Genomic DNA, 14,089 nt, shown 5'->3' on the forward strand with positions numbered 1-14,089 from the left:
ATCTAGTAAACTACGGCAGGGGTCAGCAAACTTCTGTAAAGGATCAGACGGTAAATACTTTAGGCTTTATGAGTCTCTGTCACATAATCTTCTCTTTGTAAAAATGTAATAATCATTCTTACCTAGCTGGTCATACAAATGCAGGCTGCAGGCTGGATTTAGCCCACAGAGTTGCCAACCCCTGAACTATATAGCATAAGAAACAGTAATAATGGAATTACAGAATTTTAAACTTAATAGAGACCTTGGAGATAAGTTAATCCAATTCCTTCATTTTAGGGATACATATTCAACAACTTGCTCAAGTTTCAAACCTCATCACTGATCCATTCACTCTCCACAGACCCGGAAATTCCACTCCTAGGTACTTACCAAGAAAACTGAAAACATATAGCCACACAAAAACTCATACACAAATGTTTAGAGCAGGGTTAGTCACAATAGCCAAAAAGTGGAAAAATCCATACGCCCATCCACTAATAAATGGAAAAACAAAATGTGGTCTATCCATATAATGGAATAGTACTTAGCCATAAAAAGAAATGAAGTACTGACACATGCTATGACATGGATGAACCTCGAACACATTATGTTAAGTGAAAGAAGGCAGACATAAAACATTCTATATTGGAAGATTCCATTTACAAAAAACGTCCAGAAGAGGCAACCCCACAGAGACACCAAGTAGAACAGTGGCTGCCAGGAGCTTGCACGAGACTGTGCCACTGCAGAAAATGAGAATTCCTGGAAGCAGGGGACTGGTGTCTTGTTCACCACTGCACAGTCGACACCTAATACAGTGTCTGGCACACGGCAGACACTCAGCTATAGTTGCTGAATGAAAGTACAAAATTCTAGCTGCAGAGTGAGGGAGAGGCAGCATTTAGCAATTAGCCATTGCACCTTAATGCAAGTAAAAATTTATAAACCTCAGTAAATGTTCACAACATTTGGTTCTTACATTTTTCATTAAGTCAAATGATTGATTTCTCTCTTCCTGTTCCAAAGCAAAAGGAAAGAAAGAATATTTTTTGTGATTTATTTTAATCTAAGCCTCACTATATATCTCATGAACTCTCATGGTGTTCTGCCAGTACGTTATATAATCTTTTAAAACATTACATAATGCCTCAGATCTTAATATAGGTAGTCAGCCTTTACTCTCTTCTCTGAAAATGCAGACTACTATTAGTTGTCATTTGAAATTGTGATAACTTCTTACCAAAGCATAAGGAATGATTGCACCTGAATTGCAGAATAACCACAAGAGGTAAAAAACTAAAAGATTCAAAGTTTATAAAGAAAGGCACAAACTCAATTTCTGGACACAAATTTGAAACAAGTAGAAACATATTTATTTTTATTCTAGAAAAAGCTAGTAGTAGAGAAAACATATGACATGCTCACAAAAGTAAAAAATACAAACTCAAAAGAATAAACTAACCTAAAACTGCCAAAGATAGAAATTTTCTATAACCCCAGAGTGAATGTAAGTTGTCAGCTAAGCAGTTTCCTCTCTTGGGACCAAGCTGACCTGAACCAAGTTACAACAAATGCAGTATTAAGTAGTGCGTCATTTTTTTAGTTTTCCAGAAAAACTTACATTACCAACTAAAATTAGCAATTTTTGGTGTTTTTAAGTTCTCTAATGGTGAAGAGGTGTTTGCTGGCCTTTATTAATGGGTAATTTTTCATGCAAAAGTTGTGGGAACTGATTTTTGAAGGCTTTGAGTTCTATACACTGCCCTGTATATCTACCTTCAGGATAAGGTGATTAGTAAAACAAAAGAAGTGTACAACTTCTGTTTAAAACATGTTTTGCTTTGGTGTTTTAGAATTCCCCCTGAGGTACTTATCTGTGGGAAATAGGTTTACAAAGATAGAGAGAAAAAGCGTTCATTTACATACAGAAGCACTGAGACAAGGGGAGGAGGAAGCATCAGAAAATGAGGGGCCCGTGCAGAGTAAACACATACACAGCGGCTGTTCCAGGAGAAAAAAATGAGCTGGGGAAGGTGGAGAGTGATTTAAGACACAGATTAGCTTCAAACAATGATGAACAAAATAAATATAGGAAAATTGAACTTTCATAAGTAAAAGGGATAAGTGTATTGTTGCCTTAGGTCTTACATCAAAAAATGGCAAGAGTTTGCTTGCCTCTTTTCTCAAAAAATTATACAAGTTCAGAGAAGTATCTCCTCTATTTCAACTTAAAGATTAAAGAAACCTACCACTCTTAAAATAAAGGTAGAAGACCAACCAAGCAAGCAACTCTCCTGGCTTGCATCTTTAGCATAAAAGTAGTCTTTTTGCAAATTTCTGCCCTGCTGCTACCTACCTCTGGGTTCTTGAGAGTCATCTCAATGCTGGCGGCAGGCCCAAATCCTGTGAGGGATTTAATGTGGATCTGTGTAGGCAGAGGTCGCCTGCACTGGCAGTACACTGAAAATGCCATGGACTTCAAGTATTGAATGTAGAAAACTTGTTCATCCTTCATTGTCTGCAGCATGTACTGGCAAGGCACAATCTACAGACACAAATACAAATAAAACTAGAAACAGAGATCTAATATGCTAACAAGGCAGTTCGAAAATGAAATGGTATGAATTCTTTACTTGAATGGGGGAGGCAACTTTAGTTTTAAAATACAGAAATGCCAAACATTGTATAATTCAATCTTAATTCCTTTCAGTGACATAAAGTCCTATATTCCAAATATACCAGCAATTTAAGAAGAGGTGTCACTCTGCTGGTCAAGTTACACTGTCACTTAGAAACTACCCTGTTCCCATTTTAGAGATAAATTCTCAATTTATTGTTGCCATGCCCCAAAATTTAAAAACTTGCTTTTAAATATATTTCTCACTTTTGTAAGGTATACGCATAGTATGCACGGCATCTTTGGAATTACTGTCTAGTCATCTGAGACACAAACTTCAAATCAATGAAAAACCATCAACAAACTATACTGGTAGCTTTAATTTCAATCTTTTAATTCTATAATACGGCTTGAGTTAAAGTGACAGAAAAACAAGAATCCAAACACCCAAGACATCATTTTTCACCTATTAAATTATAAATTTTTAAAAATTATTACACTATAAAGCTGGCAAGGGTGCAGTGAAAATGGGCATGCTCCTTCACTCCTGAAAGAAATGTAAATAACTATAACCTTTTGGGAGAGGAATTTGGCATTATTTATCAGTATCTTTATCTAAGAATCCACTTTAAGAAATGACTTGAAATGTGAAAGAGAGATTATACCTAAAGATGTTTATTATGGCTTTATTTATTTATTTATTCATTCATTCATTCATTTACTTATTTATTTATTGGTCACGCTGTGCAGCTTGCGGGACCTTAGTTTTCCGACCAGGGATTGAACCCAAGCCCCGGAACTGGAAGCACGGAGTCCCAACCACTGGACCGCCTTATAGTTGTATTTATAACAGTGAAAAGGTTAAAAAAAAAAAGTAATTATATCTAACTGTAGAGAAACAGTTACACATGGAAAATATGCAGTCTATAAAAAATATGTTGCTTGGTGAGAATTTTAAATAAGGTGGAAAAGTATTCATGAATAACTTTAAGTACAAAAAGACTAAAAATTACGTGAAAAGTATAATCTCAATTGTGTAAACAAACACAGAAAAAAGGCTAGAAAAACACCAAAATGCTAATAATGGCTGAATCTAAAAGGTAGAGTTAAGAATACTTTTTTCTATTTTCATATACACACAATTTTTAAAAAAATCATGAACCTGTTTACTTTCATAAAAACAACAACAAAGTAAAAAATAAACTTGCAAATAGTTACCTGGAGAATGAAAGAATTTCTCATATGCTCAGGTAAATTATCCAGCATTTCTGTGTAGCAGCGCATCAAACTCAACAGCCAAAAATTTCCAGAAGTGGAGTCTTCCTCTGCGGTATAAGTGAAGGGGTCCACCATGTAAATGACAACAGCTGGAGGGTAGGCTTGGCTGTCTGCAGAGTCAGGCTCTGTGGGAATTCCTATCCTCTCCCTTTCTGTAACACTGCAGAGAGTCGCTTATGAGATGCACAACATAAATATAAATTATACAAAATAAATCAATTCCAGAGCACACTGACTCCCTGGACAATGATTACAGATTAAATGCAACATTAATATGTACCAAAATTAAGGCAAACCAAATCAGTTAGCATCCAGATGGATGGAAAACAACAATATGCTCCTCTAAAATGGGAGATCTCTTTTTCAACTCCCCCCCACCACACCATGGCTTCATTCTACAAAGATGTTTTATAATGCTGTTACATTAATAGTAAGAGCTTACTATTACTATTATCCATATATTATGTTCATATAATAAGAGTATTAATAGTAATATTAATTACATTAAGTATATTAATTAGTAAGTATATATTACCATTATACTAGTAATATAATAAGTTTATAAGAAGTTCTTAAGTTTCTTAACACTGAACTATAGACTGACAGTTGTTACTCTCTTGAGGGAAGAAGAGAAATACACACTTTACAAGGTTTAGAGACTCATGAAGTTGAGGGGGCTGGGGGTGCAGAGGAAGAGCAGACAAGGGGTCCGAGCTGAAGCCACTCGTCTTGGTCAGAGTACCGTACCTTTCCTGTCCATCCTGTGAGGGCTGAGAGGAGCTCTGCCCAGGCTCAGTGTCTCCACCACAGCCTATGCTCCCTTGCGTTCTCTCTGCAGAGCTGGCCCCAGCGCTGGGGTTCTGCCCTCCGACACTACCACTGAATCCTGAAGAAGAGGTAGTGCTTATCTGGTTAATAATGGGAGCAGAGGCAGATGTCGAGGCCGGTGGCACAGAGGAACCAGATGCGGAGCTACTTGCTGCCGGGTTCACAGAACTGCCATTGGAGGTGGGATTAAATGCACTGCCAGCTGAGGGAGCTGCCGATCCTGGATTTGAAGCTAAAGGCCCCGCGTTCCCAGGTGTAGCTTGTCCCTGTGCTGCTGCTGGTGGGGTCTGGTACTTAGGTGGTATCAACAGGCTGCTGTCGAGCTGCAGAGTGGCTAGATAAGGTGCTGAAAGTGTACACGCAGAGAGGTGACTTTAGGAATGTTCTGCAGTGTCTGGCTGAAGCAGATATTTAGAATAGTCACTTTTAAAAAAATTATGCTTCCAGGTTGCATTACTCTATGACACCCAAAATGCTATCTCTACCACTGAACATAAGCTTGTATGTTCTGTAAACATGGAAATAAACATGGAGCTACTTATTATAAATTCTGGGGAAGAGCCTTATTTGGGGGGGGGGGGGTGGGGGAGAGGAGAAAATCAATCATTTGTAACATTTTCCTTTCAGACTGATTCCATACGCCTTCACTGAAAACTGAGAGGCCGTATATTCTACAGCCATCATGGTATATTATGCACCTATATGCATAAGGCTTTGTAAGCATCTAAGATTCTCTTGGGAATCTGGGTTAAAATTAAGCAGTTAATACCAAGTCATGCTGCTACATTTTTGAAATGTGGAGTAAATTAGATATGACTTCCTTAGGCTACTTTAAATAGCTTTTAAAGAATATACGTGCACATAAAAATTAGCATTTAACTACTTAGAATGCAAAAATTAGACCTAAATAAACACAGTAATGGAACACTAACATTTCCTGAGACAGAAGAAGTATAATGGTGCATGTCTAATAGGGAGCGGGGGGAGCAATTTGCTATTTCTCAAATTCTACTTTGCCAAATACATCCCCATGTACCTAGGTGATGGCGGCAAACTTGCGCATAAAGTTTGAGTCTGGAATGATTGTCACTCTCCTCGCTGCCCCACGGCTGGTTAAACCACTCGCTCACAAGCTCTTCCGCCAGCTTCTGCGCCACGGTCTTCCCCACGCGCATGATCCCGTCGCGCAGCACTTTGCAGATAGGCTTGTGCTGCCCAAGCCTACACATCTGACGGCACAAACCAGATCGCCGTTTACAACAGGAACCACTCCTTCGTTCAGTACACATCGTTACCACGGAGATTCTTGACTATACACATGGAGGCATTTTCCTTTGTCTTTTAGCGTTACCACACGCAACCAAACCAACATTATATGCTGGTCCCTTCTGGTAATTATAATGTACCTGAAACTGTCCTCTGTCTCTCCAAAACCTGGACTAGGCTCTCTAAGGAAAAATGTTTCTTTTAAAGAAAAATGAAGGTTTCTTCACCCCAACCGCTTCCTCCAGCACAAGGGAAGATTGCTGAGCACTACCTGATTGCTGATGGTCAAATAAAGAATTAACCAGATTCCTGCCTACTTAGGCTGACTGAGACATACGTCCACTAAAACCTCTTAAGTAATCCCGACTTATGATGTTCTCCCATAAGATAACATTAAAATTTTACGGGCCATCTGTTACATTGTTACAGACATTTGGAGATCACCAATAGCAGAGGCCACGGAAACAGTGGATATGCTGATCACTTTTTAAAAGTAAATAGTTGTTTTAGCACAACGAGATTCTGTTACTGATGTGCAGGACATTAAACGGGTGCTTATGGCAGAGAATTAATATACCTGCAAAAAGTAAGCTACCTAGCTACCTGTTCACCAGCAGAAGAGCCCATATTATTAGCCCTTACTAGAGTTGATGAACAGGAGGCTTACCAAGCCCCTAAAAATTCTCTAGTGTACACTCTTCTGAAGCAGGTACGTATTACTGCCAAAAGAGTAATCCTAAAATGATCTGGCAGTCCTTTTATGTTTTGTAACTTATGTTGAAAGCTTCATTCAAAAGAATGGCTGGGCTTTAAGAGTGCTTAGACAAGTTTTCTGTGTTAGGGTAATTATGATTTAATATTATTAGGCATCATGAACCAGGCACTGTTTAGAAATTACTGTATCCAAGGATTTCCTTCAGTGGCTTAATTGATGCCATTACCTCATACTTTAGCATCTTCTCACTTCTTTGTAGCAACACGTAAGTTTACTATTTCGTGTGTACTCATACATTTATAGATAGTGAATGTTCCGTTATGGAGTATTTTTGAAATTCAACTTGGCATCTTATTTAGCAAACACTTTTGTAATGCTTATAATATGCCTGTCGCAGCTCTAAATACTTTATAAATATTAGTTTCATTTATTCTTGTCAAATATAAAGATATTAGAAGTATAAGGTACGAAAACCTTAGTGTATATGTACTTTAGCAGAAGAAATGTGGCACTAACTCTTCAAAGACAGACATGATTCTAATTTTTCAAAAGTAACAGGAATTTATGTGCTAAATATATAAAATTATCTAAGTGGCTTTTACATTACTATGGTTATCACATTATTAATCTGCACCAAAATTTTAGTATTAAGATGAATGGAGTGTTAAATAAAACATAACAGGGACATGAGTCATTAAACTTATTATGATTCAGAAATTTTCAAGCTAAACATTTTTATACTGTTTTCAGGAACTCCCCTCCCCCACCCCCCCAAGAGTAGACGTGCCTTCTTTTCGTAAAGCTCATCTTCTGAACAACCACTCTCCCCTGGTGAGTAATACTTTTAAACTTGAGCACATAAATGGGGAAAAAACAGCTGACGGGACTTTAAGATGGGTGGTAAGGCTGGTAGAGGAAAATCTTTAAATCTAATAAAATATAAAAGCTAAGATGGGAAAGCAATGTACTCCTTGAAAAACTTGCCAATGTAATCCTTTTCTTCATCCTCCAACTATGTGAAAATTTTCTTTGAGTCCTACTTTGAAAATATTTGTTCTTTAAAATTTAGTCATAACTAGAAACAACCTGAGGACTCGTATCATACAAACAATTTTCATCTTTCATGTCTTTCTCACCTCATATACAGCGCTCAAGTCCCTGAAAAAAGTTTTGGCTCCTTCGAGCAAGGCCTCATTTTCTGGACACACCACAATATAGGCAACATCACGGTGGCCCCCGTATGGGTCCAACAACAGCCTCTCCCAAAATGGCAAGGAGAATGGCGAGATGGTGAGGAAGTCCTTGTCATAGCCTACCAGCAGAGTGGGGATGGGCAACGGCTCAGGAGATTCTTCAGAACCTAAAACAAGACTGCAGTTTAGGAGAGTGCTCGAGGGTCTGTTTCCCACAACCTCGACAATTGAGAATTCTCTGGTGCATTAGTCTTAATTCTGGCATCAGAAATTTTATTGTAGGTTGACATGATACTCTTAAAAGTACTCTTCAAATCCTCTAATTAAATGGCCCCTGATGAAGAACCTTAATTAAATGAGTCAGAACATGCTTATAAAGTTTCCGTAAGATCAGAGAGCAGACTAGAGCAGGTTAAAGTTAGTTTTCCAAACAGCACTATGTCATTTCCTTTACGAAAAGCACTATAATCCTGACTGTGAAGAAGCTGACAGAACTAGTTCAGAAGTTCATCCAGATGAAAATGCAGTGAGGATCAGGAAGATGATCCTGATCCTAACAAACAGTCTATTTAGGGATTATTTGCCCCACTGACCTTGATTATGCCAAAGACATTTAGAAAAATTATCTCCAAAACTGACTACTGGAAAACAGGGAGATTATAAAACTTAATAGGAGGAAAAAGATTCTATTTTGTCAGTGAAGGAAGGACTTGACAGTAACTAAAGCTGCTTTTCACAGAACAAAAATCTGAAGGAATTTAAACAGGGGAAAGATTCTACCGTAGGTTCCCCGTCCTGCCATTTTGTGGAACTGCTGCCAGGTGAGTGGTCCCTGCACGTGCTGGATGTTCTCCCAGGTCCTGCCCGTGCGCTTCTTCTGGATGGCGTCTTGGAGAAAGGGCTGCAGGGACAACAGCATACGGACCACATCTTGGGAGGAGAGCATGCTGATGTCCAGCACTGGAAAAGAAATGAAATGAAAAGGAACGGGAATCATAAAGGGGGACTGGCCCACTCCTCTTCTTGCCATCATTGTGGACCTCAGTTATACTCCACGACAGAGACACCACTGGCAGCAGGGTCTACTTATAGTAGATTCTAAAATACCCGACTTAGGAGTCAAGAGGAAAGACAATCTTCTAAAGTAGAAGATAGTTTATTATTTATTATTGGAAATAATAAAAGGGGAAATAGTTTACTCTATATAAAAGAGATTAACTATAGGATTGCCTAAAAGTGGAAAGGTAGATAGGCCTGACTTTTTAAAATCATACAGACTTGTTTCCAAGGTTGTTCTTAAGAAAAGAGAGCAGCAAAAATTTCTTAATTATTGTCTCTTACTTTTAGTTTCTTAATTACTTTTATTTACAAATATCCATATTTTGATGATGAGTGGGAAAAAGGAACTTGAAGCTTTTAAAAACTTTAAAAACTGCTCTTAATGAAAATATTTTCACAAAATACAAAATGCATAAAGAGAAAGATGACCTTCTATACAGGCAGAGGCACATGAAAACAGGGCAGAGGCAATGACAGGCCTGAAATTCATCTGTACAGAGAGGAAGGTAGGAGATTCATGGTTTCAGAACATATGTTCTTCCTGCTAGCAAGAGGGTTTCTTAACCTAGAATTTGAAAAACCTCTGAAACTCTACCCCAAACTGCACATGCATGCATGAGCATAGGTGTATTTTACCCCAAGGGAGAAGGTCCATAATGCTCGTCAAATTCTCAAAAAGATCTGAAGAAAGACTACTTAAGCTGGAGATGGTCAGCTATGAATCTGCACAGCTGGGTTCCTAAAGACCTTTCCTTCCTCTTGCTTTTCTAGCTGATGAGGAAAGTGGCATGGATGGAAATCTGTGATTTATTTACCAACTAAATCTGAAACACAGGGTGCTTAAGGGGTCTTAAGACATTTTTAGATGTGTCCTCACATCAAACACAGGCTGCAAATTGATGGCACAGAGTTTTTGTTTTTTTAATCTGGAACGAATTTCTCAGGAAATTTCATATACAAGTCTGGATTTCCAGCTTCTCTTGAAAAACTGGAAAACTGCCTGACAGCCCTGGGGCTGAGACCATCATATTCCGGGATGACCACCACTTGTTGGAGCCAAGGAGTAGCTGTCCCCTTCAGACAGTTCTCGACGCTCCCCCCGCGCCTCCCCCCACCCGAGCTGGCCTGAGACTGAAGCAGCATTTATCACCTTGATCTTCAAGCCTGTGCTTCTTTTCTTCTTATAGGAGAGAAAAAAGTAAAGTACCTCTTGTACCCATGGCTCTCTCAGAAGTAGGAAAATGACAGACCAAGAGAACCACAGGTTAGAGAAAAATAAAAGTAGAAGTAATTCTTTGTGAACTCTATTCCTGTGCATACAAAATAGAAAGTATGTTGCAAAAGGACACAATTTAGGTCATTGCCTTCTGCAAACCTGGCTCTCCACATCATTCATTTACATCATCTGTCTGGTACCTTTAAGCATCTGAATTTGGAACCCACATCTCGCCTCCAATAAAATGTGCTATTCTTCATATCCAAAGATGCCACTACTGATCCACCCACACAGACTGCTTTTCTACCTGAAGGCCACTGTCTAGTAAAAGATACCACCTAAGATAATCACCCAGAATTCTTTAGGGGAAAGACTTTAATTCATAAATTCATGCAGCAGACATTAATTAAAGGCCTGCTAAGTATAAGGCACTCCACTTAAACCTAAGCAGTTATAAAAATGAGTATAGCCCTTGAAATACTTCCTCAGGAGTCTCCACCTCCAAGAAGTCTCCTTGCTTATATAACCTTCTCCCCTGCAAGACTGATGACTATTCTGAAGCAGGGTCCATGTTTCTTTCACACATAGACTCCTCCAGCCTGGCCTCTGCTCCCACCTGTCTACAGAAACAGCTCTCACCATGGTCAAAAGACTGGTTTAATCTTTATCTTAAAAGTTTGGCTGAATCTGAATGCCTGTTGACCACGCTCTCATTCGTGAAACTTGGTTACATGGCAGAACTCAGTGAAGCTCTGTCCCAGGCCCTCCTCTCTTTCCATATAGTCCTCCTCCCCAGTGAGCTCTCCTCCTCTTCTGCGCCCCTGACTTGGGTTATCATCTATGTGCCATATACTTCCTTTCCCCTAAGCTCCAGGTCATGAAGTCCCAAGTGTCTACTTGACACCTCTACCTGGATATCTCAAGAGAAATCTTTAAAACTTCCAAAACCTTTCTCCCCAGATCTGATATTCCTCCAGTATACTCATCTTTTTTTTTTTTTTTAATAATTTTATTTATTTATTTATTTATTTATTTATTTCTGGCCGTGTTGGGTCTTTGTTGCTGTGCACGGGCTTTCTCTAGTTGTGGCGAGCGGGGGCTACCCTTCGTTGCGGTGCGCGGGCTTCTCATTGTGGTGGCTTCTCCTGTTGCGGAGCACAGGCTCTAGGCACGCGGGCTTCAGTAGCTGTGGCCCGCAGGCTCAATAGTTGTGGCTCGTGGGCTCTAGAGTGCAGGCTCAGCAGTTGTGGCGCATGGGCCTAGTTGCTCCGCGGCATGTGGGATCTTCCCGGACCAGGGATCGAACCCGTGTCCCCTGCATTGGCAGGCGGATTCTTAACAAATGCGCCACCAGGGAAGCTCCCAGTACACTTGTCTTTGAACGACACCACTGTCTGTCCAGGTATACATGTCACAAACCTGGGTGTCTTCCTTAATATCTCACTCTCCCTGATGCCCCAAATCCAACCCATTTCCAAGTCCTGCAATAATACTTCCCAAACATCTCCTGAATGTTTCCACTTCTTTTCCATCTCCTTTGCTAGGACACTAAGCCAAGCTACTGTTTCTTATTTCATCTACTACAGGAACTTCTCAGTCTCCTCAAATCCATTCTCGCCATTTTCTAATCCACAGCCCACCTTACAGTCAGAGTACATTTTTTTCTAACTACACAAATCTGACGTCAATGTCTCTTCATAAAACCCATCATTGACTTAAGACTCTTCGGATGAAGACCCAGTGCCCAGCATGTCTCAAAAGGCTCTTGACAAGCTAGCCCTGCTGGTCTCTAGGCTTCTCTGAGTTCTCTGAAGGCCCCACACTCTACATAACTCTGGGCCGTTGCACTCGCCCCTCCTCTGCCTGGGACACGATTCCCCGCCCCCTCCCTCGTCACCCAGTTAACCTGTACTCATCGTTGGGACCTCAAATGTTACTGCTTCTTCAAGGAAGTGTCCCCTGACATCCTGTGCTTTCATCACTTATAATGGTTTGTAATAATATGCTTATTTATTTATTTGATTCAAATAATTAAATAAATAAGCATACTATTTAATTGGAGGATGGAGGAGAAGGCTTATCCATTTTCCAAAATAGATTAGAAAGTCCCTGAGGACAGGTGCCTTGTCTCCTTCATTCACCATTTTATCCCCCCAGGACACATCATAGCCTAGATAGTGAATCAACACGGAAAGGGAACATCAAGGCGCTCAGCACTCTTGGAGCCCAACTCCAAAGATGTTTATCAACTGGAGTTTGTAAGACAGTGACGTGCCCCAGTCCACAATGCAAAGTAAAATGTGATCATTGTTACCAGAGACACAAAATACTGGGAAACCAGAGGAAAGAGAAAATACTCTGGTAAATGGATAGAAGGCTTCGTGGAAGAAGTATCATGGAAACTTGACCCAGAAAAATGCGTAGACTTAAACATGAAAGGGTATGCAAATTATCAGTTTGTATAATCTAGACAACTTTTTTTCCACAAAATAATTACTCTTCTCCAAATGTGTTTCAATATAAAACATCTCCCCGTTCTTAACTTTAGGGTGATATCAAGATAGCTCTCACTTTAGTTATGTCTATTTTTTAATAAATGAAATTTAAAATTTTGTCATATAACAAAGTAAAGAAAGTTTGCAAGTTATCATCACACCAAGACAATTTTCAAATCAAATTTGTATTCTGGGAAACCTACCATTGCTATGAGGCCAAGAGTGCACAGTGGCACTTCTCACCAGAGCTTCATCCACTTTGCCACCTGTGGGATTATCCACATACTGTCGACCCTGCTCCAAGGCATTAAAGCATTCCGTCCAGTAATCATTATTATCTGCTTGCACCCGGTCGTAACTCCAGCTCACACAGGGAAGAGTTTGGCGATTGTTACAGGAAATGTAGTCCAGGAAACTCAGTGAAGCAAAAGGTTGTGTATGTTGATTCTGCAGGAGGAGGAGAAGGCTTATCGGTGGCTCCTGGGATTTTCTGGCTCCTTCCATCTGCGGAAGGAAGGTGGTCTGACACATCATTAAGCGCCTTTCGGCAGCCTGACCAATATCAGAATTCTTCCCAAAAATATCCAACTCATCTTCCAGGAAGAGTCCCGAATTGTAACCAAGTTTGCGATTCATGATCGCACTAAACCCACAGGTACAGCGGTACTGGTCCTCATTGGAAGAATCGGGGATGTAAAGCCCAACATCCGCCCCTTTGATGTTCATGTTGCAGGCACAGATGCAACAGCTGTCAAAGTTTCTGTCTTTAAAGATATTCATCACGGAATCAGAAAGAATCAGAGTGACATAGAGACTGTGAGCTTCAGGAATTGGCTGCATGGTGGCGGGCTCCACAGAATTAAGAGGCCGTGTGGTAGAGGGGGTAGAGGCTGGTGACCCCTGATCGGTGCTGTCATATTTAACAGACCCTTGACCACTGGCAGTGCCCCCTCCTCTGGGAGTTCTTGGGGTCCTGGGGGTTCGTGGTGTGGGGACAGAGAAGCGAGGGGTTGCTGGAGATGGCAAAACTCCTGCTCCACTGTTGCTGGCGGGGGCAGCGCTGTTCAGCGTCACCGGGGTGTTCATCTGTGGTGTGTTCAGATAATCTGGATCTGCTAGGCTCCCAACACTAGGCACATTACTGCAACAAAGAGACAGCACCAAGTGAGGCAGGTCACAGGTGCTGGAATACACACACAATCACCCCAACCTGGTCTGTGCATTTCTTATTTATGCACGCTATCACTTGGTTTATTCAGTTTTCTATTAAGCCTCATCTTAATCTTTTGAGGGAACTGTAACTATTTTTACAAAAAAACATGATGCTGGATTTGGGCAATGTAGTTTTGAAAAACTATAACTACTAAATAGAACTTTAACACTTGAGTTCAGATGCCAAAGTAGCTAGAAGACCATAGGATGAAATTTCCATCTAATTTG

The 14,089-nt window shown here is 40.2% G+C and overlaps 1 protein-coding gene across 2 annotated transcripts in view; it reads right to left on the reverse strand.

Annotated features, from left to right (window-relative positions):
* MED13L (mediator complex subunit 13L) overlaps positions 1-14,089 on the reverse strand; it is a 287,061-nt gene that overhangs the window by 16,403 nt on the left and 256,569 nt on the right. For both annotated transcript variants that reach the window (XM_061170487.1, XM_061170486.1), the window contains exons 17-23: positions 12,853-13,790; positions 8,660-8,839; positions 7,823-8,046; positions 5,742-5,934; positions 4,625-5,051; positions 3,818-4,037; positions 2,339-2,527 (exon numbers count right to left, since the gene is read on the reverse strand). In XM_061170487.1, the coding sequence (XP_061026470.1) occupies positions 2,339-2,527; positions 3,818-4,037; positions 4,625-5,051; positions 5,742-5,934; positions 7,823-8,046; positions 8,660-8,839; positions 12,853-13,790 (2,371 nt within the window). The remainder of the gene's footprint in view (positions 1-2,338; positions 2,528-3,817; positions 4,038-4,624; positions 5,052-5,741; positions 5,935-7,822; positions 8,047-8,659; positions 8,840-12,852; positions 13,791-14,089) is intronic.

This window comes from Eubalaena glacialis, chromosome 15 (genome assembly GCF_028564815.1).
Source record: "Eubalaena glacialis isolate mEubGla1 chromosome 15, mEubGla1.1.hap2.+ XY, whole genome shotgun sequence".
NCBI lineage: Eukaryota > Metazoa > Chordata > Mammalia > Artiodactyla > Balaenidae > Eubalaena > Eubalaena glacialis.